Raw genomic sequence first — 26,256 nt, forward strand, 5'->3', positions numbered from 1 at the left:
TATAATGTTTTGTATAAGTAATATTTTCGTGAGACATTCTATTATGGACACAAGACGTTTAAATAGCAGTGTACAAGTGACATAAGATTTATTGGACATCAAACTAAAATATACTACCTATATAGTTTACATTTAGAGATGAGAAATTATTATGTAGTATTTGAACATAATCACGTGGTATATTCAATTAAATTTATATTTTTACAAGCGATCTGTTTTTTTAAACTATATTCTAAACATAGACATGTTATCTAGTTGTATCATAATAAGTTGATTGGTTATATCAAGGGGCAATATTTTAGCCCCACAATTTTTTTTTCACATGTCACTTTGAAGAGATGGAACCTAGTTTGTGTGGAAACTTCTGTACAAAATCACAGTATAACATATCGTTACTAATTTACTAAACTTTGTTAATTATGATGTTTGTTTATATTATCAAGTAACTATTTCTCGATTTGTAAGTGAATGATATTAATAAGAGATAAATACGGAATATATATGGAGAAGGAAAGTATGAAAATAGATAAAAGAGTCGTAATCATCAAATCACGGAAGCTTAGTTAAGAAATTTCGTGAACTCAAATTTATTTTTCTCCTTCTGCCTTTTAAGATACATGGCGTAATGCAGATAGAAGAGATTGAAACTCTCTGAACATTTATCATCTTTAAAAATGTGAAAATGACTAGATTACAAAGCTTTTTTTAGTGCACCGTCATCATATGACGTTACTATTCAATTAAAATTAAACGAGCACTATTCTTTTCGGATATACATAAAAATTTCTCGACTAGCTAGACACTTAGCCCACAACAGTTTCTCGTGGACTGTTGGGTGCCAATAAAGAAATGCCCTCCCTTTAAATTCATTGGTAACCCCAGCGGACTCCAGATCTTAGAATATTTTCACTCACCCTTCAGTTTACTTATAAGAAATATTAATAGAAATAGCAAAACATGGCATTTTTCTTTCTATCTTCTTCTTCAACCTTCATTCATCCTCAACTGCAGCATATTGTTGCCAAAATGTCTCGTTTCGACGCCTTGTTGTTCTATGTATCCCTCCCTCACTAATCTTATGTTGATACTTTTTTTTTTGGTTGACGATTGTCGTTAATGAGATTTGAACTCACTCACACGAAACCTTTTATGAGGAAGTGGAGACTGAGTGTGGAGAGACCGAGCTTTTAATATATGATTGTGAATTTTTCAGGTTATTCATTTTGTGGACAAGCTGGGATTATGGCACAGACTGCCAGTTTTGCTAGGGCTGGCATACTTGGGGATTAGAAGGCACTTGCACCAGCGTTACAACCTTTTGCACATCGGAAGAATCAACGGCCAGAAATACGACACCAAAAGATTCTCGTATCGGACGGCTGACGGGACATGCAATCACCCTCACGACCATCTCATCGGTAGCCAAGGCACCTTTTTCGGTCGCAACATGCCTCCTTCAACTTCACCATATGGGGTTAGTAATTATGTACTAAATGACCTTGTTTTTGTTTTTGGTTTCTTGCCTTCGAGAGAAGGGAAAACTGATTGCGAAATGGTTATCAGATGGGCTAAAAGATGACTGTTTTGTGTATTGACAGTTGATGGAGCCTCACCCTACAGTTGTAGCCTCAAAGCTTTTGGCAAGGAAGAAATTCATAGACAATGGGAAGCAGTTCAACATGATAGCATGTTCATGGATACAATTCATGATTCATGACTGGGTCGATCATTTGGAGGACACTGAGCAGGTGATTAATTATTTATAATTAATTTTGTTATATCGAGTGAGCTGTTATTGACACTCGAAAAAGATCATCATGCACTGTTCACCATTTGAAGTAAAAGTGTTTCCTTATGTTTTGACGAAGTATGAGCGCATGATGACTTTTTTGTTGTGAGTTTATATCAATTCCCAATGTCTAGACCAAAAACTTAATTAAGCTAGTAATATGCTAATTTATTGGTTAATGATGGAAGTATAGGTGGAGATTAAAGCTCCAGAAGAAATTTCATCTGGGTGCCCTCTGAAATCATTCAAGTTCTATAAGACCAAAAAACTTCCCACGGGTTCGAATTCAGAATCTGGTTCCCTGAATGCAAGGACTCCCTGGTGGTAAGTTTTTGCAAGCATTTTTTTTTTATCATAACTCTTATAAATTAGTCCAAAATTTCGTTCGCATCTAAGTGTACATGTGTGTGCACGCGAGCTCACGGGCATTTTTGTACAAAAGCAAACAATTTGACATTCGCGTGGTGATCATCAAAATACAGGGATGGGAGCGTAATTTATGGGAATGATATGGAGGGCATGAAGAGAGTAAGGACATTCAAAGATGGAAAGTTGAAGATTTCCGGAGATGGGCTCCTTCAGCATGACGAAAAAGGTATCCCTATCTCTGGCGATGTTCGAAATTGCTGGGCTGGATTCTCCCTTCTCCAAGCATTATTTGCCAAAGAACATAATTCTGTATGTGACATGCTCAAAGTAAGTTCATAATTTCATTTTAATTCTTTGTTTAGTAGTTATATATGCATATACATCACAAGTTTTCGTTTGTATTCGCGAGCAGGATTAGACTAATGCACGAAAATAAGTTACGCAATTGTTAGCTAATAGGAGGATACGTTGTCTTTTAGGTATACTACCCAGATTTGGATGATGAGAATCTCTACAGGCATGCAAGATTGGTGACTTCAGCTGTCATTGCTAAAATCCACACAATTGATTGGACTGTCGAACTCTTAAAGACCGATACTCTTGTGGCCGGAATGAGAATCAACTGGTAATTTAGAACATATATGGAGGCAGGAATATTAATCTGATGCAGTCATTTAGGTTTTTTTTTGCACCGTTCGCTGAATACCAAATTTCGACCAACTGTTTCTGTTGCAGGTATGGCTTTCTGGGGAAGAGGTTCAAAGATTTTTGTGGAAATATATTAGGACCAATACTTACTGGATTGGTTGGTCATAAGAAGCCTAGATATCATGGAGTTCCGTATTCACTGACCGAAGAGTTTGTAAGCGTGTACAGAATGCATTCGCTACTACCAGATAAACTCATCGTTAGGGACATTCAGTCTACAGATTCGGAGGACAAATGCCCTCCCATGCTAGAAGAGTATATCCCTCTTAACTTTCCTCTTAATTCACTCTACATTTCCATAAGTACTCGAACAAAGTCTTTCTTTTTGTTTCGTGTGTATGCAAGTCTATATGTCCTGCTATATGTCACAGGATGCTTATGAGAGATATGGCGGGTAAGGAAGGAGAACGAAGACTGTCAAAAATCGGGATGGAGCAAATGCTGGTATCGATGGGTCACCAGGCATGTGGAGCTGTCACGTTGTGGAACTATCCCTCATGGTTGAGGGACCTCGTTGCACATGACAGTAACGGAGAAGATCGAGAAGATCCAGTTGATATGGCTGCATTAGAAAGTAAACCATATTAATCTCCTCAAATTCTCGAACCATGATTGACTAAGAGGTTTTGTATATTTTTTTCTCACGACTCTTAAATTGTCGATCAACGTTATTAGTTTACAGAGACAGAGAGAGAGGAGTTGCGCGGTACAACGAGTTCAGAAGGAACCTGCTGATGATTCCTATTAGCAGGTGGGAAGATTTGACAGATGATCAAGAAGTTACAGAAGCTCTTAAGGAGGTGTATGGAGATGACGTCGAGAAGCTTGATTTGCTAGTCGGACTACACGCGGAGAAGAAGATAAAGGGCTTCGCCATTAGCGAGACGGCTTTCTTCATCTTTCTGCTTATTGCATCAAGGTACGTATGCGGTGTAAACCCAACATGCTCAACACCCCCTTTATAAAACATCGCATTGTTGAGTGTAAAATGCTTACATTTCTACTTATATGTGCAATCGGCAATGTACTTAGGAGGCTAGAAGCTGATCGTTTCTTCACGACGAATTTCAACTCGAAGACATACACGGAGAAAGGCCTCGAATGGGTTAACAAGACCGAGACTTTGAAGGACGTGATCGATAGGCATTTTCCAGACATGACAAGGAGATGGATGAAGTGTTCGAGTGCCTTTTCGGTGTGGGATTGGGAGCCAAATCCAGAAAGCTACTTACCCTTATATCTGAGACCAGCTCCATGATTATGTTTGTGATCATGAAGCTTTTCTCTGCTTGGAAATCTTGTGCATACCTAAAACATGCATTGCCAATAATTCTTAAATTAGTGCAAAATTCACGTTATCGTCACCTGAAATGATTACAAAACGTAAATTTGTGTTGCATCGAAGATTTTATTGAATTTGTTAAAATCGAATTACAAAAACCAAACAAGAATTAGATTTCCGAATCTAAAACGATGCCAAGTGTAATTGGATATAACGATTGAACACATTGATGTAGCAAATTTACAGATTCTTTTGGTGAAATCTCGGGGATCCGTGAATTGTGCAGTCAGTTTTTGTCAAGTATTGTTTATATTTATTTTTAAATAAAAATATTTAAAATAATTTCTGACCGCACGATATATAATGAACGAACACAATTCACGGATCATCGAGATCTCACAAAGAGCATCCGAACTCTTCTTTTATATAATCTTAAGCCCATAAAGAATTACTTTAAAAAAAGCGCGGGAATTTTCAACCAATTAAGCGGTAAAATAAACAATAACCGAAAGCGTATTACCCGCGCGTTTAGACAACCAAAATCAATTAGCCAATCCTATTCCGCCACATCAGCATCCACAACTTTCCCGCCATCAACAGGGCAACTTGGCCCTCTATCATTGGTCAGTAATAATCCTCTACCAACAGACCTGTTGGTGGAGCTCTCATCTGCAATTTTGTATCGCTGCCTCCTTACTTCGCCATTTGCTCCTCTTCCCGCCGTTTTCTCCAACATCAAGCTCTTCGTTTTTTTCATTTTTCATAAATTAAAAAAAAAAACTAAAATTGGAAAAAAGAAAAACCACCCAGAAGCGACGGCAGCGGCGGAGGAAGGAGGAGCAAGCAGATGGGCATCAAAGATCTTCTCAGATTCTTGAAGCCTTTCATTGCGCCCATTCATGTAAAAAAGTATGCCGGAAAGCGGGTAAATTTCAATCCCCATTTCTTAATTTTTTTTATTATTCTCGGCTAAATTTCAAATGTTTTGATTTGGGTTTTCTCTGAAAATTATTCCATTTGATTTTTCAAGCTTAAATTTGAGTGCTTTGGGATTGCAGGTGGGTATTGATGCATATTCATGGCTTCACAAAGGGGGTAAAAAAATGCCACCTTTTATTCTGTCAAAATCTTTTCTTTGCTGGTTTTATTTGGTTTTTGAGTCAGTTGGGAGATGTGATTTTTATTTTTAATCTATCTGTTGGGAGATGTGATTTTTATTTTTAATCTATCTGTGATTTTTAAGTTTTGATTTTGTGTTGGGCAGCATATTCATGTAGTTTGGAGCTGGGTCTGAATTCGAATAGCGAAAGGAAACTAAAGTACATTGACTACTTCATGCACCGGATAAATATGCTCCGCCACCACAAGATAACCCCGGTGGTGGTTTTTGATGGCGGCAATGTACCTTGTAAGGCCACCACTGAGCACGAGCGCCACAGGCATGTTTACTCCATTTCGAAGATAGCCATTTTGTTTTTAATCCCTCTTTTTATAAATTTTGTGTCGACATTGTGTTTGTGTTCTTAATGCACAACCCTGTTGCTGATTCAGGAGACGGAAGACTAATCGTGATTTGGCAATGGCAAAATATAGAGAAGGGGATATTAGAGCTGCCACTGAGCTATTCCAGGTACTTGATTTTGTTCAAGAAGTGTGTTGCATAGCTACACACTACATCGGAAAATCACTAAATGCGTAAACTTTGAGCTGAACACATTACTCATGTATTGCTTTTTGACCCATGTCTGTACTCATTGCTTAGTTTTGGAGATTACAATTATGTTGACTAGCTCTCCTTATTTATAAGCATCTCCATACTTACAAATGATGCAACTTGATTTAAACATTGTTTGTGTTTATCGACTCATGACTCTCACGGGAAGTTGAGAAACATGGTAGGCATAGAATGTTGTTCAAAATCGGACTCAGTTTCTATTAAAAGATCTAATTTCTCCCCATTACATCGAGTACTTATCGTGAATATTCAGTATTGCTAGTTCTAAAATTCGTATCTTCTATCTGATTTACCGACTGCGTTGGTTTCTTCATTTGTAGAGAGCAGTGAGTGTAACACCAGCCATGGCACATCAACTGATACAGGTAATTTACTTGATGCATGTTCATGTTCAGGCCATTCTTTTCATATTATCATTGCGTAGTTCTAGTTAAATCGGTTCCTTTGCCTTTACCTTTTGTTATTGGATTCAAACCTAACCCCGAGTTCCTGAATACTTTTGAACACTATTGGCCTTTCAGGTTCTGAGATCAGAGAATGTTGAATTTGTAGTAGCTCCATATGAGGCTGATGCACAGCTAGCATACCTGTGCAGTCTCGAAGCAGAAAAGGGTGGAATTGCTGCAGTGATTACAGAGGACAGTGATCTTGTGGCATATGGTTGCCAAGCTGTAAGACCTTCCACAAACCTTTGATATGGTGCAGATGGAGGTTGACTCTCCGACTGACTTCTTTTCAATCACATGTTATTGAACTTGCTGGCGTTTTGTTTGTTTTGATTTGCACTGGTTGCAAACAGATTGTCTTCAAGATGGACCACTACGGTAATGGCGAAGAGATAGTGCTGGAGAATGTTTTTAATCCAGGGAGTCGTAAACCTTCGTTCCAAAATTTTGATCAGGAATTGTTCACAGGTTAGTACAAGTTGACAATGAAGTATTTTTTTTCTTCTTTCTCTCTGCATACGTTTTAACGAAAATATCTTTGGAGCTACGTCATCCCTAAGCTATAATCTGAAGCAGTAACAAAATGTGCGTCTTGGCTGTAAAAAGTACTTTGAAAGTATGAAGTGGACCAGTTTTTGATCTGGCATTTTTTGCAGGCATGTGTGTTTTGGCTGGCTGTGATTTCCTTCCGTCTGTTCATGGAATTGGGATTGCAAAAGCTTATGCCTTGGTTGCCAAGTATCGCAACTTAGATCGTGTAAGTGTGGTGTACACATCTTCGATAATCCTACGCTTCTAATTGATTTTTCTATTCTGTTAGAGCTTTCCATGATGCCTTATGCTTCATTTCGTGGTGGCATTCTTGCAGGCTTTATCGGCTCTTAAATCGCAGAAGGGCAGTCAAATGGCTGAAGATTACCCCAAATGTTTCAGAGAAGCTGTTGCAGTTTTTCAGCATGCTCAAATGTGACCAATCTGAGACTTGCATACTAAGTAATAAATATTCCGACCTTTTCTATTTGGTTCAATTAGTGACTTGGCTTTCTATACTTTGATGTAGATACGACGCTGACAAGAAAAATGTCAAACATATGAAACCAATTCCACAAAAGCTTGTGCAGTCTCTAGGTGGAGAACTCGATTTCCTTGGACCGTATCCTTGTGTTATTTTCTCTTTTCATTTTCGGGTTTAACATTTCTTACAATATCTGCATTTCTTTTCCTTGACCAATTACAAATTGAACTAGAGAAATATCTTCATCAGTAGCTACTGCAATTGCTGAAGGAAAGTTGGACCCCATAAATATGGAGGCCTTTGATCACTTCCCCGCTTCGAGACATCATCCAGATCCTATCAAAAATCAAAATTCTGATCAAACCCAGAGAACTGCGACTGCGATTGTATCTGCAGAAGTTAGCTGTTTTGTGTCCTTTCCCTCCCTTAAAGGCCAGAAAGATAATGCAAGGCATACAGGCAAGTTTTGTTGAAGTTTCTCCGCATTCAATGCGCCTACATGCATCTTATATCTGCTTGTGGAAATTTTAGTGCATAATGCATATGTTTTGCGGTGCTACAATTTTGTTCTACAGAAATGCGGAATCCAGTTTTAGATGAAAACGCGTGTTTGAATGAAGTTGCAGCACTAGCAAAGCTGATTGTGCAGTCGAAAAATAATGGAACAATGGAAGGGGCAATGGCACCCAAGACCATCCCATTGAAGGTTCCTCTCAGCAATCCTTTCAAGAAGCGGAAAGATGAGATTCGCTCGGATCAAACAGGTTGCGAAAACACTAAACAAACTTCGAATGCAGCTCCTGAGGTGGAAGCTTTGGACATCAAGGTGAAAGTTCTCGACAATGGCCCCTCCAGAAAAAGGAAGGTTGATGTTGTTCACTTAGATCATATAATGAGCGTTAGTGAACGGGTATCGGGCGTGACGGAGATGGAGTCTTCGGACATTGTGTGTGTAACTCCAGAATCTCAGGAAAGTGTAAATTCTAAGCTTCCCAAGGGAAAAAGGGTGGTAAGAAATGAGAAGCTGAAGAGAAGCAGCTGCAAGAGTTCAGGGAGTAAAAATAGCAGCATCTTGAATTTCTTTTCCCGTGTATGATTGATTTCTCTATGAATTATTTTAATTCTCAAATTTTGACATTTTTTTTGCTAGTTTTCTTGAGCTATTGTTGGGTTTAAGTAGCGAGGTAGATTTTCAAGAGCTTGCGGAACTTCTTTCGTGTTTAGTTCAAACTTTTTCTGATGACTCTTTTGGACCCGTTAGAGTTAGACTAGTTTTTTAGTGTTTCTTATCTCTTTTTCTTCCATGTTATCGAAAAAAGGCCAATCTATTAGTAAATCATGATTGGAGGATAAAATTTGGAAATTTTAACACGAACTTCATGTACTAATTTTCGAGATGGAAAAGTCTTTCATCATACGAATTGGCCGCAACAGAAACATCATTACCTTGCTTAGTGGTATTTCTCTTTCAATGTTACAAGAACTTATAAGTTTCGTCCATTCTCACCATCACTAGCTTTTAGGAACAAAATATGTTCTTAGATTTATGTTGTTCAATGTATCTTTGTCCATTAAGTTTGAACTCAAGACTTTCTCTAACAAAATAAATGACTAACTCTCAAGAAATCAAATCATCATTGACGACTTGAATATTTGCTTGAGGTTTTGAATTAAAAACCACTTTTGTCATATTTTTCCTTGGTAAAAGTTGGATTAAAAACTATAAAAAAATGAAAAAAAATAAAATTGTGCCATGCCTTTGGTAGCATTGAAACTTAAAAGTTATAATCATAGGATACGCTTTTGTCCCACATCGACGAAGCGGCGGGGGATGCTGCGGGTAGAGGAAATAAAATGGAAGGAAATGTTAAAAATAATTCACTTATCTGGACGGGGTTAATGGGCGAACAAGAAGGCTCCTGGCCTAGGTCGGTCACCTCCATTGCACCTAGGACGGGTGCTCTTAGGTACCGTTTGGTACGTAGAACGGGACGAGTCGTTCTGTCATATGTTTGGTGCGCCTACGGGACGAGCCATTCCTAGGACGGGTGCTCTTAGGTACCGTTTGGTACGTAGGACGGGTGCTCTTAGGTACCGTTTGGTACGTAGAACGGGACGAGTCGTTCCGTTATATGTTTGGTGCGCTTAAAAATTGTGGAATGGGTTATCTTATGGGACGAAATATGATTGATTTTTCGTTCCACCTCTTCCCTTTGGAACGACCCGTGGAACACAAATTTATAACATTTTATGACAAAATTTCTCCTTATCTTTTTCAATATTTACATCATCTGTTCCATCCTGTTCTGTCCCGTCTGCGTACCAAACGGTACCTTATGGTCTCCCCAAGCAGAAGAGCCAACGTCATATTTTGTGTTAGTGGCGGCCTGCGTTCGCGCGACTCCTACAAATTCTAGTCAAACTCTCGGGAGTGTGCTTGATAATGTTTAAATGTACGTGTAAGAAGTAAAAGTGAATATATTTTGTTTGCATGTTTAAAAATATGTAGCAGATGTTAGATCTACTTGGTGTGAGAAGTAAGTAAAAAACAGACGACAACATTCTATTTTACTTCTCACACCGAGTAAATCGTCATCCCTATCTAGATAACATTTGCAGATTCTAACATCGAATTTTATCTGGACAGGGTGATACTTGTGTTAGGATTCTTCTTGTTTTCTTTAGCTGTTCTTTATGTTGTTTCAAAGCGTATTGGTTGGGGAGGGTAGACAATCCAAATCCATTGGTCTATTGACGTTGCAGAGGTAGGTCACATCTGCCATTAAGGCCGGTATGGTTGGGCGAGCAAAACTAAGACCCGGAGCCGTTGAAGATGGTGTAAATCATGCCCAAGTCTACGACAATGCTGCTCATAAGGTTGAGGAACCTGTAAAGAGGTTGAAGCACGATGAACTACGATGAATTCGAGGGAGGCAGATTGTCTGCCCTCCTGTTTGGGTGCCCTTCCCATCTCCTCATATTTGTGTAGTCACAGTCAAGCCACGTCAACATTTTATATTCTTATTACTTTTTGTCTTATTATCTATATAAAAAAATTAATATAAAATGTTGACGTGGCTTAACCGTGACCGCACAAAATAAAATGCGATTAGAATGGCACCCAAACATAAGGGAAGACAATTTGCCTCCAAATTCGAGACTCCTATCTTTTTTTTGTATTATAGATTGCTGTTAACGACGGCTCCATGGCGTAATTTTTTATATCCTTGCTTTTTCCATGGTTGTGCTTCACAGTACAGTTAATAGTGTTATTTTGTACCCGCACTCTTATTTTCGTATTGGTTTCTAGGAGCCAGCATTGTTTAAATACTTGCAACGTATATTTTTATCTCTTATCATATTTGGAAATGAGAATCTTTAAATGACCGAAATGATGAAAATGCAAATCCTAATTGATAAAGGAGATCTTTAATGAAAAGGGCTTAAGATAAGTTTATTTTAACAAAAAATCATCCTATAATTTTATTTAATAGAAAAGACTTGAAATTTAATAAAAAGAACAAAATACAATATAATAAGAATAAAAGTTAAAGTTTCATCAATAATAAAAAAGCCCACATGCAACAGTAAATTTTCTTTTTTCCAGCCAATGCCCCTGACGGAAGTCTCATTCAATCAGTCTATTCCATCAAAAAGTTGATTTTTTCCATTAGGCTTTGAATTGCATGAAGTTTGTCGGGGCCACACTCCCTTTAAATATTTGTTTGGTTGTGTCCATGTATATGTTTGTACCACTGTTTTAAAAATCTCCGCTTAACGTCTCCTAGGCACCCGATTAATGCCTAGGTATTTGAAAATTAAGAAAGAGTGCCTAGACTTGCTAAGGCACTTGCCTAGATCGTCTAGGCACCTGCTTAGGTTGCGACTCACTTAGACAAAAAATAGATAACTTTCATTTTGCATTTTATTTTTTTCAATAAATTGTAAGAGACTTGTTGGATACTTAAAGAGTAATTTGTAGACTAAGTTTTGTAAACTAAATGACATGGAAGTTGATAATTGGATTATTATTTAAATGTTGATAAACCTGCTCATTTCTTATTGATGACACATAATTTAGTTTGCAATTTTAGTCTCCCTAACATTACTCTTAAAATGAGCACACATTATATGTTTATTCCACATGTTTTCATTATGTTTCAATACTTCATAATATATATGTCATTCTATTTTGTGGTTTATGATGAAATTATATATATTAAGTATAAACTGACACTTATTTACACGAAATATAATATATTTACTTAAATCCGTATAATCTGTCTAGGCCCCCGCCTAGACCTGCCTAGCCGCCTAGATGTTAGACCCCAACCCATCGCCTGACTAGCGCCTAGCATATTTTAGAACATTGGTTTGTACATTTGTTTTTTTTTTCATGTGGGTCAAATCACCTTTTGTTTTTTTTCCTTCTTTTTTTTTGTGGGTCAAATCACCTTTTGTTTTTTTTTTCCCTTTTTTTTTTGTCAAATCATCTTTATTTTCTATCTTTTGTCTGGGTTTGGGGTTCTGGCCCTCACCCTTTTGTCTCCTTTTGTATTTCCCGTATCAAATCAATTGTTATTCCTAACAAAAATAAAAAAATCTAGGGAACAATATTGAAACTAATTCATAAGCCCTATAATATATTATTCAAAAGGGACATGTCAATGAGATGTATGACTTGACTTGTGAAGTCGAGACATGCTCAACCTATCACAAGAATGCTAATTATCTACCAACAAGATGATATTATCAAGGAAATAAGTTAAGTAGTTCTGAAGAGTAAAGAAATAATTTAAAACTCGTTAGTGCTCTTCAAAATCCTTATCTAAACACAACGTAGTGAAAATCTTAGCTCATAAGACTGAAAATCTCCTAGTTTTGAAACTCATTATTTTGGTTCAGTTTCAAAATAGGTGTAATTTTGTTGCAATTTCAAAAATAGTGTGAGTTATTTTGGTTCAATTATAGAAATAGTGTTGGTTATTTTGGTTTAGTTTCAAAATAATATGGGTTAATTTTCAGAAATAGTTTTGCTGTAATTCCCAAAATAATGTTTATTTTGTTTCCTTTAATAAATAGTGTAGATTATATTGGCCTAATTTTCAGAAATAATGTGGGCTATTTTGTTGTAGTTCCAGAAATAATGTGGGCTATTTGGGTTCAGTTTCAAAAATAGTGTGAGTTATTTTCCTGTAGTTTTAGAAATAGTGTGATTATTTTGTTATAGTTTCAGAAATAGTGTGGGATATTTTTATTCAGCTTCAGAAATAGTGGTTATTTTGCTATAGTTTCAGAAATAGTGTGGGTTATTTTGGGTCATTTTCATAAATATTGTGAGTTATTTTTCTGTAATTTCATAACTAGTGTGGTTCTTTTGGTTCAATTTCAGAAATAGTGTGGTTATTTTGGTTCAGTTTAAAAAATAGTGTATTTGTTTTGCTATAATTTCAGAAATAGTGTGGGTTATTTGGTTCAGTTTCAAAAATAATGTGGTTATTTTGCTATAATTCCAAAAATAGTGTTTATTTTGTTCTATTACAGAAGTAGTGTATGTTATTTTAGTTTAATTTTCAAAAGAAGTTACAATTAATAATACTAAAACCAATATAAGAAGTGTATACACTACCTTATAGCTTTCACATCTTCCCGACCATGCATATTTGAATAAGGTTGCCACCGGTGGAACCTATTACATTTTTACACAATCTTTTTTGGTAAAAAAAAAAAATGTGTCCCAACAGATATTTGACACAAAAAAACAAGGTTTTTTCCTTCTAAAATTATTATTTTTTGACTGTTAATCAAATCAATCATTTTATTAGACTATAATATTTTATTGAATCTACATCTTTAAAATAATAAAACTACTCTCTAGAACACACGTGTTCTATACATCCATCATTCTTTTCTATCATGGTCCTTCTCTTTTCTCTCTCTAGCTCTCTCATTTTCTCCATCTAAGTTTCAACTTTCTACAGCTGATGGGCGGCATATTGCTGAAGTGCAATAGCAAACCTTCTATAAATAACCACAATTCCTACTAGAAATATAAGAAGGGCTTGGGTATTTAAAAAATAAAAAAAATAAATGCAGCAACATCAGTGCACCGCTGCAAACCAAAAGCAAACCCAGCTTCCAACAGGGTCAAAAGATCAGAGGGGCAGAATTCTCACTCTCAGTAGCAATTTCTGACGAGCAGAGGGGTGGCCGCCCTTCCTCGTCCCTCTGCTCACTTCTTTTCGACAATGGAGGAGTTGCTTCGTATATTTGCTTGGGCACCTCAAAGCTCAAACTGTCGCAGGGTACAAAAATGTAGATTGGGTGGAGATCGAGTGAGAAAGAGATTGATTCAAATACAAAATGGTTAAATTGGAATCGAATTGAGTATAAAAACGATAGTAGAGATTAGACGGAGAGATCGAGAAAGGGATAGAAGATTAAATTGGCAAAGACTAGATGTCAAGGGTAAAATTGGAAACTAATTGCTTGGGCGAGTCTTATTGGGCTGGTTTAATGTTGGATTTGTACTAACCATTAAATAAACTTATAGCATGATTTTAGTTAAAACTCAAAGTTTTCAAGTCTTTTTTGTTAGTTTTCCTTTGATAAAATGGTCACGTTTTAGGATTTCGTCAATTTGTCAAATTTTAATTGATTTGTCGACGATAATTGATTTTGATCTAAGGTCAATATTTGTTGAATCCCCATCCTTGCGAATTTCCCCAATTTTGGACACATTGCCAAACAACCACGATGGTGTAACCCAGTTGTTGGGGACGAATTCTAGGCTCATATTTTATAGGGCACATCATGGATTCAATTTTTAGTTTTGATGAATGCATGGTTGTGGCTAGGAGAGAGACTGAAATACCTTTGAGTCTTCCGGCCCCCAAGGGTGGACTCACCACCATCCAATCCCCTTTGAAAAAAAAAAACACACTGCGGAACACAATTGATGACAAAATGTAATTCCATCAACAACAACAACAACATTTTCATAAGGATTCGACGTAACTGTGGAGTTGCCGGCTGTCGACAAAATGTAATTCCATAAATAAAAATAATAATTACAACATAAAGTTAAGTACTTCAAACTTTCCTCGCAAAAACCAGAAAAGAAAGGATTCACAAAAAACCCACCTACTCCAAGCTGCAAGGTCACGATCCCTGTTAAAAGACAGCCAATCTGTCTATGAAAAACGCTGTTCGTGACACACCAGACAACAGAAACTATGTCTTGATACTTCACAATTCATGGAAATATCCCTTCTCATGCTTCCACCATTCGGAAACTCGCAAACCCATGAAATCCGGCAAAAACTCCATCCATCTTATTCTTCCCTTGACCCTAAGAAGCCCTCCGTGTTTCTTCATTGCGGAGTCAACCTCCAGACACGAACAAATGCATCCTCACCTGAGCTTACCACAGTGTGCTCATCGGTGAAAGTTATGCCGTAGACGCCACCCAAGTGTGCACCCTTAATGGTTACACGGCTTGCTGGAGGCTTGTCGACTTCATATATGATAACACACGTGTCAAGAGATCCAGTTGCAACCAGTGTGCTATCAGGAGACCAAGCAAGGCAGTTTATTCGAGCAGTATGGTACAGCATGTTCTTAAGCTTGATCTGGAAGAAAATAAAGCACAATCTTTCATATAAAAAGCGTGAAAAATAGTATCACTAATTAACAATTAATTAGTCCAACAATAGCCAATAGGCAGGAATCATTCTAAGTTCCAGTGTGCTACCACATAATCTATCTGAACGTAGTTTTATCGTTAGATGAAACATCACGTCACAACCGCATAATTTAACAGATCAAGTTCCCAAGTTCTCAGCAAAAAAAAATTGCAATAGATATGAAATCATTTATTTGAGATTCTAATATGCACATCTATCATTTCATAAGCTCTAGACTCAAATGTCAGTCATAAGTGTGCTCACAAGAAAGATATACTTGCCGACAAGAACGAACTGGATACAGATTTTACCAGTTGAACTTGATCACTTTGCCTGTATCATACTTATGTCTCCTAAAAATCATGCATTTGACTAAATTTGGATAAACAAACAAGATCAGCTGATAAGGGATTGATGCATACATCTAAAACCATACGCATTCATAGACACACAAAAACACGTCTTATTTTATCCCTTTTCACCATAAATGTCAATAATACCCGAACAAGGGTTGTAACTTAATAATATTAGAATGATGAAAACAAACAGTGGCTGAGGACAATGAGCACGCTACCTCTCGAGAGGCACGGTCCCAGACGACAGCTTCTCGGTTCAAGTCTCCCGATGCAAACATAGAAACATCAGGAGAGTAACGGATGACAGAAATGGGTCCCCGATGCTTCTCCAAAACAGCCTCTTCATTAAGTGTATCACCTGTTATAGAATACATATGCAGTTTACCGTCCTGCCCACCAACAATGGCTTCACATCCATCTGGTGAAATAGTACATGCAGTCACAGTGAACCCAAGGTTTACAGTTGATAAAACTTTCGTGCCACGGAGCATGACAACTCCTGTATCAGTTGAAACCAAAGCAAGTTCAGGAGATAGAAGCGCAAGGCTTATGTCCTTTGGCTGACTTCCAATATCAATAGCCTCTGCAGCTCCACATTGATCACTGTGGAGAGGAACTCTCCAAACCTGGGTAGTAATAAGAAAAATGCAAGAGGAAAGAAACTGAGAGAAGGCAAAAATCCTAATCGGGCAAAACAGTTTTCATATAGAATAAAATGCAAAGGAGATACAATTGAATTGCATGAAACTAAAAAGAGTACACAATTATTGTCACCTTATTGTCAAATCCACATGTAATGATTTCTTCGTCAACAGCTGCTAAACACTTTATTTGAGAATTCTCTTTCCTTTTTAACTTTCCGCCGTATCCAGCACCTTGAATCCATTTAACAATAAGACCATCATAGCTACTAGACAATACAAGTTTCGGGTTACTCTTTAGAACAGCTAATGAAGTAACATTCTTCATGTGTCCGGATATCAGTAGAGGGGCTTTGTCAAGGTTGCTTGCTGAGAATATACTAATGAAGCCTCCAAGAGAAACTGTAACAATATGATCGTTCTGCCATAGACACCCAACTAGCATGTCATCCACTCCACCTGACCCAGGAGGAGGCAATGTTTTCTTCAGCTTCCCATTATTATCCTCAGACATCTCCCATACTTTTGCCGACTTGTCAGCAGACACAGTCAGAACCTAAAATTTAAAATGGAACCGATCAGCACATTCAATCAAGGAACCAAGACAAACAATTTTATAACAGAGAAAATAAAAAGACACAAAGTTGCGATCTTTATAAGGCGGTGAAACAGATAACAGTTGGTCAGGCCTAATTATGTAAAATTCCGGGTAACTAAATGAACATCTCATGTTCTACCTGTTTACCATCAGGACTCCAGCTAAGAGCATAAATACTGCCTTTGTGGCCATCTTCCGAGGACAGCTCTCCGATCTTATCCGCAGTCTTTCCATCATAAACAATACCACTTTTATCTGAGCTTACAGTGATAAACTTACTACCATCTGGAGAGAACCTTATACAATTCACGAAATTTGAATGATCCCTAAACATCCAAAAATCGAAGAATACTTCGAGTCAGGGAAGCAACACAAAGAAAAACACCCAGACAGATATACAAAAGTACAATGTGATTAAAGCAATAAGATTTCGAGTTAAATCATGCTAATGAACAAACCTGAGAGACAGCTTGAATTTGAAAGGCGGTCCTTCGTAGAAATTCACCAAGAAATCCTCTCCACAAGTAACGATTCGAAAGGGCCTCGTCGGCTTAAACGCGCAGCTTAACACTCGCTTCGAGTGCCCATCAAAATCCCCAACTGTTGAGCCCGAATCCCACCTATTCAATCAATTTTCTCACTAACCAAACGCAAGATGCCGAAAAACCACCAAAAAAGAAAACCCATTTCGCAAATTGTAAATTGTAAAATCAAAACGACGAAGCTTACATGAACGCGCGAACGAAGGATTTTCCTTTGCCCTCGCCGGAAGCAACGATCCTCAATCCGTCGGGGGACCACTGGAGGTCGTCGATCCGACCGGAAAGGACCTTGAACTCGTTCTTCAACACGAAGTCGTTGTGGGTCCCCCAGATCCTGACGGTGCCGGAGACGTCGGCGGACGCGATCCACTCGCCGTTGGGGGAGAACCTAGCGACGGTGACGGGGTAGGCATGCTCGGCGTAAACGGCGACGTCGAGGGGGTTCCGGAGGCTCATGATGATTACGGATCTGCCATTGGTGTAGAGGAGCTTGTCGGATTTTGGGTCGCCGGAGATCAGAATCCCACGGCCTCGCTCCGTTGACGGGACGCAGGCGTAGGCTTCGGTGAGCTTGGGGGTCATTTTTGGAATTTTGGGAAAAATGAGAAGTGGGGATTTGAAAGCCCGCGGTATATATAGGTGGTGGGAGGGTACGAATAGAGTGACGAGGGAGAGATTTCCGAGAATTTCGAGAATTCTAGATATCTTCCAATCACATCTGTTCATCATATATTGATTGTTTATCATATATCGTGTGATCAGTTTTTATCAGATATTATTTATATTCAATTTTAAATAAAAATTTTTAATAATTTTTATAGTATGATAAATGAATATGATTGGAATATCATTGGAACGTTCCCAAAATCCTCACAAAAACAACCGTCGAGGATCCGATGATTATGGTTGCCAGTGTAGAGCTATGCGGAGTTTTGGAAATGTTCAAAAGGGAAAGTGGACTTGAACACGTGTCAGTGTGGGAGTCGTCAGATCCAGAAATGGAGGATTACCTTTATCTCCTCCTCCTTTCTACTTTTTATTTTTTATTTTTTATTTTTTTTTGTAATTCGTGCTTGCATGATCGAATTAAGTTAAATTAAATTAAAATGGTGTTTTCATGCATGTCTATGCATTTTTGTGTGGTTTAATTTTCACCGATCTATCTTCATACTAACAATTTAACATACTAGAGGCCTTTAAGGTAAGTGAATCTTACTATTTTTTATTTAAATGATGATTAGTTGTGGGGTTCACGCTATATTAAATTTGTACAATTCAAACTATTTATTTTTCAAGTTGTACATATTTTAAATCATCCTTGTAAAATTTTATCCAAATCAAAGATATTTGAGACATCTAATTGAGTTCAAATAAATTGATGAACACATTGTTTTATAAGAAGCAATGAAATTTTTATTGTGATAATTAAATAGGCATATTATTTCGAATTGAATTGAATTTTTATAAGAATGATCTAATAATCGAAACTTATAAAATAGACAGTTTGGATCGTTGAAGTTCAATATAAAATGTGTCCCAAAATTAAATTAATTGGATGAGCAAGATTGGGCTTGGGTCACCTCCAAGCCAGAACCAACCTTGCCGTCTGGGTCTAGCCCACTTTCAGTCACTAGACCTAATTTCATGCCGAGTTCTGTTTGGTACGAGAAGAGTAGGGATTGGGGATGACGTAATTTATATCGATAATTTTGTGGTTGTGGGGATCGATGTGGTACATTCGTCTTTCAATTGAAACATTGTCATCCCCAAACCAGGACCCACCAAGAAACACTTATCTACAACTAAATGTCCGGTGATATCAAGTCAAGATAATTATATATTGTCATGTATTTTAACTTTTTAATATGAGAGTACAAAATTGCTTGAGATCCGAAAGATCGTCATTCTCAAATTAGGATCTTAACAGAGGTAAACTTACTTTCAACAAGATGCCATTGTGGTTGTATTTCAAGACAACTATATATGCACTGTCATACGTTTTATTTATTTTTTACATGTGAAAATGCTTATAACAACCCCAAGCTATTCACATTTCAACAAGAAATATCACTTAATTACCTAATCAATATATCAACCAGAATATTTCAATTATTTAGTCAAAATTCGTTCTTAATTACAATGAATATTTGGTAGTCATAAAGTTTGTATAAACTGAGCTTTATGGTAACAATTCCTGTCAAAGAAAATACTTCAAAATTGGTTACTATTTGGTAGACTGGTACAATAACTAACTGATCAGTGAAACACTTTTTAAGGCTTTTAATCCATAATAATCTATGTGATTAGTATAACTTTTCGCTTTGATTCATTACAATGAAAATTAATAGAAGTAGTCTCTGAGTTTATCCACCATAAATCATTATGGTTCTTCTGTGAAAAATATGTCAATATCCTCATCAAGTGAAGGAGTTCGATTGCCAAAGATACGCTTAAAAACGTGGTCACGTAATCATTCACATGACAATTTAATGAACATTGTACTGATTTTTTACATAATGACCAAAATTATTTACAATAAACAAACTCAAAGATCACTTCTATTAATTTTCATTGTCAGAGATCTAAATAAAGAGTTAAATCAATTTCAGAGATTATTGTGGATAAAAATCCTTTTCAAGTGGTAGCCAAGGGAAAGCCCACCCACTTAAAAATTAGGTTAGCTGTGGAAAATATGGTCAAAGGTAAGTGGTGCACATTCTCACCTCACCAAACCATGCACATTCTTGCCATTCATACACATAAAAACATGCATGCTTGGGTAAAAACAACCAGTCCATCCTAAACTTGTAAGCACCTCTAAATTCTCCCCTACCGCGCACACACTGACACACGTCCACAGAAAACTTTATATGTTATTATATATCTTCCTGTTTCCCTACCTCTAATCCATATCCTATATTCATGGGGCCTCAGCACTAGATTTCTCTCTCTCTCTCTCTCTCTCTCTCTCTCTGGAAGACGAACTTTTTATATATCAATAACCCCAAGTACCTAACTGCTGCATGCTATTGCATATGTTGTTTGTAGTTAATCAGAAACTTGCTAGGGTTTTTGATCAATGAGGAAGCCTGGTTGTGATAAGATAGAGACGAACAAAGGAGCATGGTCTAAGCAAGAAGATCAGAAACTGATTGACTACATCCAGAAACACGGTGAAGGTCGTTGGAATTCTCTTCCTAAGGCTGCAGGTGTGTGTATAGTGTATACTGCAGATACATCTTCTAAATTCTGATCAATTGCTTAATTAATTCATGGACTTTTACTTCTTGATCGGTGTGTAGCTAGCTAGGGTATATTATCTTGTAATTTACCTAATATATTATTGTATATATCATATCGATACGAATATGCATGATGAATCATGATCGGGGAAGTAAACCATCGATTCCCCATCGTGATAATAGTATATATAATTTATATTGACTAGTATTGAAGAAAAAGAGGTGATATATAGATGATATGTAACTTTTCAGAGTTCATGTACATGTTGAATAGTATTATTGTTGATGATGAATCGTGATTAGGGTTGCGTCGGTGTGGCAAAAGTTGTCGACTGAGATGGATAAACTATCTAAGGCCAGATCTTAAACGCGGAAGTATTGGAGAAGATGAAGAGGACCTCATCATCAGGCTTCATGCACTTCTGGGGAATCGGTATGCATTTACATATAAAGAATAAGATTCTCTTCCCTTCAAATTTCTCTCCCTCTTGTCCCATCATATGCTATTAAGTTACGTTAACATCTTGTGTTGACTTCTTTATAGAGAGAGAAAGACAAAAAGAAATGTGAGAGAGGAGGAGAGGAAAGGCGATTTGGAGGGGAGAGAATTCTACTCCCATATAAAAACTGCTCTAATCTCAAATTAACTCAATACATATATGTATTACCCCCTTTCCCGAAATTAATTCTTCAATTACAGGATTGCCCAAACAACCTAACTAGAAGAGAGGGTAATTGAGTTTGGAAACAATCATATATTTAATTTTCTTCCAATACATAGTTATATAAGTACTAATTTGTATATGCCTATTATCATATATTAATTTACATAATTACAACCATATTTGTATATTATAAGTAAATCTTAATTAAATTTGGGGCTTTTTTTTTTTGAACAGACGATAATATCTACACCACAGGGTCAGTGAGTGAGCTGAGCCTCACAATGGGCTAGCCATGATTCAAATTCACATTTGGCAAGAATCAAACCTAAAACCTCTTACATACAAGTGAAGACGAATATCACTAGACCGTAGTACTAAGTGGCTCTGGCCATTTAGATTTGGGTTCAAAAATCAACATGGTTATTAAGTTAAGTCCAGTATTATATTTGCTCCATTTTTATTTCTTTTATACACATTATATATATTTATTTAAATATTAGAGATAAGCAAGTGGCCCTCTACTATAGTGGTGGAGATGAGTGTTGCCCTTACCCTGTAGCATGGGTTTGAATCTCGTCGGCTTCCTAATCTAACATCTAATCTAACAAATCTATCGTTTGACCCAAAAAAAAATTATTAGAGATAAATTAAAACCTTCTAATTTCATGTATCTTTTTATTTCAATAAATCTACTTAATATCTTCTAACAACAAACTAATATACTAACACAAATCCATCTGCAGAATATACGACCCTAACTCAAGTAACAAATATGTTAATGTATATTATACATATAAGAACTTAGCTGAAAGGTACAAAAACATAATATACCTATAAGCAAGACACAATAATCTGTGATACACGTAGGAAGAAGAACAAGAAGGAACAAAAAAAAATGAAATAAGAAGAAATAATTAAAAAGATAATTGGAAAGAAATTTAATTTTTATAATAAATCATATTATTAAAGAGGTAATTATCTAAAGTTTTTTTTTTTGGTCAAACAATAGATTTTGTTAGATTAGATATTAGATTAGCCACTGACGGGGTTTGAAGAGCTCAACTCATTTCCATTACTGTGGTAAATGGTCACTTGCCAATAGATAGGTTTAGCAAAGTTAGCAATAGAACAATTTTTGTCAACCAAAAGTGGGTGAGATGACTATTTAGTCTTCTATTACACATAAAAAAAAATGATGAACAATAATGTAATTTTACATATTTAGATTTTACTTTTTTTTTATTGAAGGATCACCTTCATGTGATATTATGATATATCTAATATTAAAAAACAATAAAAAAATTCTCACTCCCGCTCCCATCCCACCCACTTTCTCTTTCCCCCTCTCTTATTCCCATTTAAAAAACAAAAATAAAAGGTGTTCATACACATAAAGTGGACTGTTCCTAATATAAGCTCAAAAAATTGAACTTATATCAAGTTTTCTCATTTTTATAAATAATCTATAATTCAATTATGCATATTAATTTCTTGTATACTTGGATTAGCTAGCCAAGTTGGTTAGTGCAATGCTTCCCCTACACCAAGGTCAAATCTTCCTTCATGTAGTTTAGCTTAAATTATGATATATCACCCTAGTCAAATTCATACTTAAAGATATTTTTTTTTAATTGAATTTGAGAGAATTCATATAAAACCTAAAAATATTTTGATCATGAGGACTAATATATTTATACGATATATTGATGAATTTATTTAGGTGGTCACTGATAGCCGGAAGACTGCCGGGAAGGACAGACAATGAGGTGAAGAATTACTGGAACTCTCATATAAGGAAAAAATTATCAAAGATGGGAAGTACTCTTGATCCCAAAAAACCCCATGACCACCATGATCCTCACTTGAGAAGAGGCACTACTGCTAGTGTACCAGTTCTGCAGCCTGATGCTAGAAAACCAATATTATTTGCGTCGTCGTCGTCGGATTCCATGAGTACTGGTGCTAAAATTCACAGCAACGAAAGCGGTTTGCCTGACTTGAATCTCGACCTCTCACTTTAGCTAATTGTTTGTGGAAGAGAGGCAGAAGAGTACTATATGTAGTGTCTAGTTTAATTATATACACTCCACCACCACCAGGCTTCTTTTAGGCAATGGCCTTGGATACGTGGTTTGGCCTTAATTATGACTAGTGTGGTCGACTAGTATAAAGGTGTGTACGTAAACTGATCATAATTCATGGCTAGTTATTAGTGTGTGGACAATTGGATGCATATATATGCACATGACTACCAAGATCCTAGTTGTATGTGTATGTATGACTGCCAAGATTCTAGTTGTATGTGTATGTATGACTAAAATATAGACTGAATTTGGATTGTTGAAATACATTACATAGTGAGCACTACATAATTGGTGTCAAAATATCAAAAGCGTGTGTCTCCGAATTCTTCCTATTATATTATTAGTTATAATATTATTTGAAACTCCTTGAAAGAGGTAATTAAGGGTTCATCTCTTGTATCTCTCCCATTATAGTAATGACAAGTGCTTGATGTTAGAATTTGAAGGGATATGTAGTGTCTGGTTAAGATAAGAATCGACTGATATTGCAGTATACATGCATGCAACTGTTTTGCAATAAATATATCTTTTGTATCGTGTATTGTTGTTTATACACTTTATGTTTCCAATTTTATGGTCAATATTCAAACGATCATAGAATGAGGTTCCATTTATACATGATTCAACAAATATCAATCTGCAAGGAAATCATTTTTCCCATACCTACAAATGTAGTTCCATTATTATTAATGCTCAATTGGACCAATATTAATTCATGCATGGCTCGCTCCTTAAGAAGTATGGTACATTAGTACAGCTCGGAATGAGAGGAGATATTTTCTTGTGTGTCCGGAACGGAGAGATTTTCTTGTGTGTCTGGAACACGGGATTGAACGTCACATGTTATTATATAATTGGAGTAAAATTTTATTTTTTAAAATATCCCTCTAACTGTATAATAATATTTGGTATCAGTCCCGTGTTCCGAGTACAATAAAAATTCTCCCGAATGAGAGAACTCCATTAGCTAGAGAATGCAAATATTAATGCCTTTTGGTCAAGAATCTTCTTTCCAAACAACCAAAAGAAGAAGCTAAAAGCTACAAACTCTTGAATGCAGTAAAATTTAGCTTCCCTTTATTTTTTATAATTTTCAGTCGCGGATTCAAGAAATATTTTTTTGTTAGGAGCAAGATGTAGCCTTATCTCACATTTTCTCTTCGTGTTCACCATACTCAATTCAACGTCACTTTGTCTCTTCTTGCCTTATCTTGACTTGACCTTCTGAGTACTTTTGTCAAAAAATTTGCCCTAGTATAACTATACTTAGCTTCCTTAAACCTACAAAATTTCATTTGTATGTTTATGTATATGTCTTCGCTGGAGAGTATTAAGAAAGGCTGTTTTTTTCTCTTTTTGTGCTTGGATATTCAGAATCAAATGAATTAGTCATGCTGAGTTAATTGTAGAGAGTGTGTTTTGGTTTTTAGATTGATTTGAATAAGGGTGTTACCGTGTTACTGATCTTAAAATAGAGTTGGATTGTAGGGATTAATGAGACAATAAAAAAGATGTGAGTTGAAACACATTTACAAGGATGCTGTTTTGTTCCTCTCTAAGATTTCTCTCTCTCAAACTGTCGACTTGTTCTTCTCTATTTAGCTCTCGGTGCTATTCCTAACACATATAACCAATTAGCAATATAAGGAGTAACCTAACTTACTTATAAGATTATGCAAAGTCTATTCTTCTATCAAAGTTGGATTCATTTTCAAAATGCATCGTTATGTGTGGTGACTTTCAATCTTAACACATAAACAGAGTGACGTACACGCAGCACAACTGGCCGTTAGACTTCATACATGAGACAACATATCCTAATATCATAAAAAAAAATTAAGCTCGCATTATAAAACTAGTTGACAATTTAAAAAGTAGTCAAATTTATTTAGTTATAAGCCTATAGAAAGATTTTTTTTTGGGAACTTTAACGAAAAGCACCCGGTACTGTTCACTTTAACGAAAAATCACATTTTTACACTAAAAAGTCAATCCTAGTACTATTCACTTTACCCTTTATTTTGTCCTTATCATTAAAACTCAAAGTTTTCAAGCCCTTTTCATTAGTTTTTTTTTTTTTTTCCATTGACGTGAGATTTATTATTTTATCACCTAAAATTAAATGAAAGAACATGATGTAGCTTGATTCCAATTTCCAACCTTTTTTCTTGATGCTACTTTTGACTTTTCACCGAAAAACTTGAATGCATAGTTTTTCAATTCTCTGTTGAAAAAGAAGGAAACACTGACACTGCAGCACCATTGGGCTACGGGCACAATGGAAAGAGCAAAATTTCAAAAGTTGTCTTTATTAGAGGCACAATATTTCGTTAATGTGATGAACGACTCAATTGAGAGAATTCAGTTTGCTCTGACTTTCCAAAACAAAGGGAATTGGATCCCATCAGCATCCACCACAATTCTAGATCTTCACATCTTAATTATTTATCGTATATCGAACGGTTATAAATTATTTAATTTTTTATTTAAAAATAAACACAAATAATATCTGACAAAAATTGACCGCACGATATACGATGAACGACTAGGATGTGAAGATCCCTAAGATCCCCCACAAAATGAATTCAAAGAGAATCCTCTTCCAAAACAAAGTAGTAAAAATCTAATGAGGATCCTCGCCTTGGTGAGGATTCATGGAATCTTTTAATCATGTTCATTTATCATATATCGTGTAGTCAGAAATTCTTTTAAATATTTTATTTAAAATTAAACATAAATAGTACATAATATAACCGCATAATTTATGATAAACAGACACAATTAAATAATCTCCTGATCCTCAAACAGGATCAGAAATCAATCCCTTCGTTGAAAGCTAACAGTCAACTGTCTATTCTCTACCAACTCCAGACATGAGATATGTTACAAGCAAACTCTCTCAAAATAATTTTTTTTATAAACTCTGCCACTTCACGATTCTAATTTTATAACAAAAAATATAAAGAGTTTCATCTTTTAAAGAATCTCTTTGACATTTTTCTATGTACATTTGCAGTAACAATATATTCCTTTTAAACCTGTGCATGCATGTACTATTATAAGAAAAAAAGTAATGCTAGGAAGATTAAATTTAGTGAC

General features: G+C 36.1%; 5 protein-coding genes and 1 long non-coding RNA gene across 8 annotated transcripts in view; 4 read left to right on the top strand and 2 right to left on the bottom strand.

Annotated features, from left to right (window-relative positions):
• The first annotated feature begins 810 nt into the window (after window positions 1-810).
• On the top strand, window positions 811-4,265 carry LOC126598680 (alpha-dioxygenase 2). The gene is made up of 10 exons (XM_050265037.1): window positions 811-1,056; window positions 1,214-1,474; window positions 1,599-1,748; window positions 1,983-2,113; window positions 2,272-2,485; window positions 2,638-2,783; window positions 2,894-3,121; window positions 3,238-3,440; window positions 3,542-3,785; window positions 3,899-4,265. Exons 1-10 carry the CDS (start codon window positions 958-960, stop codon window positions 4,122-4,124), a joined length of 1,902 nt encoding a protein of 633 aa, XP_050120994.1. The 5' UTR covers window positions 811-957; the 3' UTR covers window positions 4,125-4,265.
• A 570-nt stretch (window positions 4,266-4,835) lies between these two features.
• On the top strand, window positions 4,836-8,493 carry LOC126598656 (exonuclease 1). 3 transcript variants are annotated; one of them, XM_050265017.1, is made up of 12 exons: window positions 4,836-5,073; window positions 5,207-5,243; window positions 5,413-5,587; window positions 5,700-5,778; window positions 6,204-6,248; window positions 6,405-6,554; window positions 6,683-6,797; window positions 6,986-7,086; window positions 7,198-7,295; window positions 7,390-7,482; window positions 7,577-7,803; window positions 7,920-8,493. In XM_050265017.1, the coding sequence occupies exons 1-12, from the start codon at window positions 4,996-4,998 to the stop codon at window positions 8,438-8,440; spliced, it is 1,719 nt and encodes a 572-aa protein (XP_050120974.1). In that variant the 5' UTR covers window positions 4,836-4,995; the 3' UTR covers window positions 8,441-8,493. The 3 variants fall into 3 exon arrangements, with proteins under 3 accessions (XP_050120974.1, XP_050120975.1, XP_050120976.1); XM_050265018.1 differs by lacking the exon at window positions 6,204-6,248; XM_050265019.1 differs by lacking the exon at window positions 5,207-5,243.
• A 741-nt stretch (window positions 8,494-9,234) lies between these two features.
• Window positions 9,235-10,371, top strand: LOC126600266 (uncharacterized). The gene is made up of 2 exons (XR_007615402.1): window positions 9,235-9,797; window positions 9,992-10,371. It is a non-coding gene; the product is annotated as an uncharacterized LOC126600266 (long non-coding RNA).
• Window positions 10,372-14,381: 4,010 nt separating this feature from the next.
• LOC126600177 (actin-interacting protein 1-2) lies at window positions 14,382-17,781 on the bottom strand. The gene is made up of 6 exons (XM_050266735.1): window positions 17,354-17,781; window positions 17,083-17,244; window positions 16,764-16,950; window positions 16,160-16,582; window positions 15,604-16,011; window positions 14,382-14,975 (listed from the first exon to the last, which is right to left on the bottom strand). The coding sequence occupies exons 1-6, from the start codon at window positions 17,746-17,748 to the stop codon at window positions 14,718-14,720; spliced, it is 1,833 nt and encodes a 610-aa protein (XP_050122692.1). The 5' UTR covers window positions 17,749-17,781; the 3' UTR covers window positions 14,382-14,717.
• Window positions 17,782-19,563: 1,782 nt separating this feature from the next.
• Window positions 19,564-26,256, bottom strand: part of LOC126600060 (laccase-1) — a 41,290-nt gene continuing 34,597 nt past the window's right edge. Inside the window, exon 6 of the mRNA XM_050266571.1 lies at window positions 19,564-19,579. The gene's annotated coding sequence lies outside the window, so the exon portion shown is untranslated. The remainder of the gene's footprint in view (window positions 19,580-26,256) is intronic.
• On the top strand, window positions 20,020-23,465 carry LOC126600063 (MYB-like transcription factor 4). Its single transcript, XM_050266575.1, has 3 exons — window positions 20,020-20,375; window positions 20,712-20,841; window positions 22,794-23,465. The coding sequence occupies exons 1-3, from the start codon at window positions 20,246-20,248 to the stop codon at window positions 23,092-23,094; spliced, it is 561 nt and encodes a 186-aa protein (XP_050122532.1). The 5' UTR covers window positions 20,020-20,245; the 3' UTR covers window positions 23,095-23,465.

This window comes from Malus sylvestris, chromosome 14 (assembly GCF_916048215.2).
Source record: "Malus sylvestris chromosome 14, drMalSylv7.2, whole genome shotgun sequence".
Lineage (NCBI taxonomy): Eukaryota > Viridiplantae > Streptophyta > Magnoliopsida > Rosales > Rosaceae > Malus > Malus sylvestris.

Excerpts from the sequence above, each read along its gene's own strand:
- LOC126600063 (XM_050266575.1), top strand. The coding sequence starts at position 20,246 with ATGAGGAAGCCTGGTTGTGATAAGATAGAGACGAACAAAGGAGCATGG. Across the intron at positions 20,376-20,711 it reads TTCTCTTCCTAAGGCTGCAG|GGTTGCGTCGGTGTGGCAAA; the intron begins GTGTGTGTATAG and ends AATCGTGATTAG. Across the intron at positions 20,842-22,793 it reads CATGCACTTCTGGGGAATCG|GTGGTCACTGATAGCCGGAA; the intron begins GTATGCATTTAC and ends GAATTTATTTAG.
- LOC126600177 (XM_050266735.1), bottom strand. The coding sequence starts at position 17,748 with ATGACCCCCAAGCTCACCGAAGCCTACGCCTGCGTCCCGTCAACGGAG. Across the intron at positions 17,245-17,353 it reads TCCTTCGTTCGCGCGTTCAT|GTGGGATTCGGGCTCAACAG; the intron begins GTAAGCTTCGTC and ends TTGATTGAATAG. Across the intron at positions 16,951-17,082 it reads AAATTCAAGCTGTCTCTCAG|GGATCATTCAAATTTCGTGA; the intron begins GTTTGTTCATTA and ends TTGGATGTTTAG.
- LOC126598680 (XM_050265037.1), top strand. The coding sequence starts at position 958 with ATGGCATTTTTCTTTCTATCTTCTTCTTCAACCTTCATTCATCCTCAA. Across the intron at positions 3,441-3,541 it reads TGATATGGCTGCATTAGAAA|TTTACAGAGACAGAGAGAGA; the intron begins GTAAACCATATT and ends CAACGTTATTAG. Across the intron at positions 3,786-3,898 it reads TTTCTGCTTATTGCATCAAG|GAGGCTAGAAGCTGATCGTT; the intron begins GTACGTATGCGG and ends CAATGTACTTAG.
- LOC126598656 (XM_050265017.1), top strand. The coding sequence starts at position 4,996 with ATGGGCATCAAAGATCTTCTCAGATTCTTGAAGCCTTTCATTGCGCCC. Across the intron at positions 6,249-6,404 it reads TGGCACATCAACTGATACAG|GTTCTGAGATCAGAGAATGT; the intron begins GTAATTTACTTG and ends TTGGCCTTTCAG. Across the intron at positions 6,798-6,985 it reads TGATCAGGAATTGTTCACAG|GCATGTGTGTTTTGGCTGGC; the intron begins GTTAGTACAAGT and ends CATTTTTTGCAG.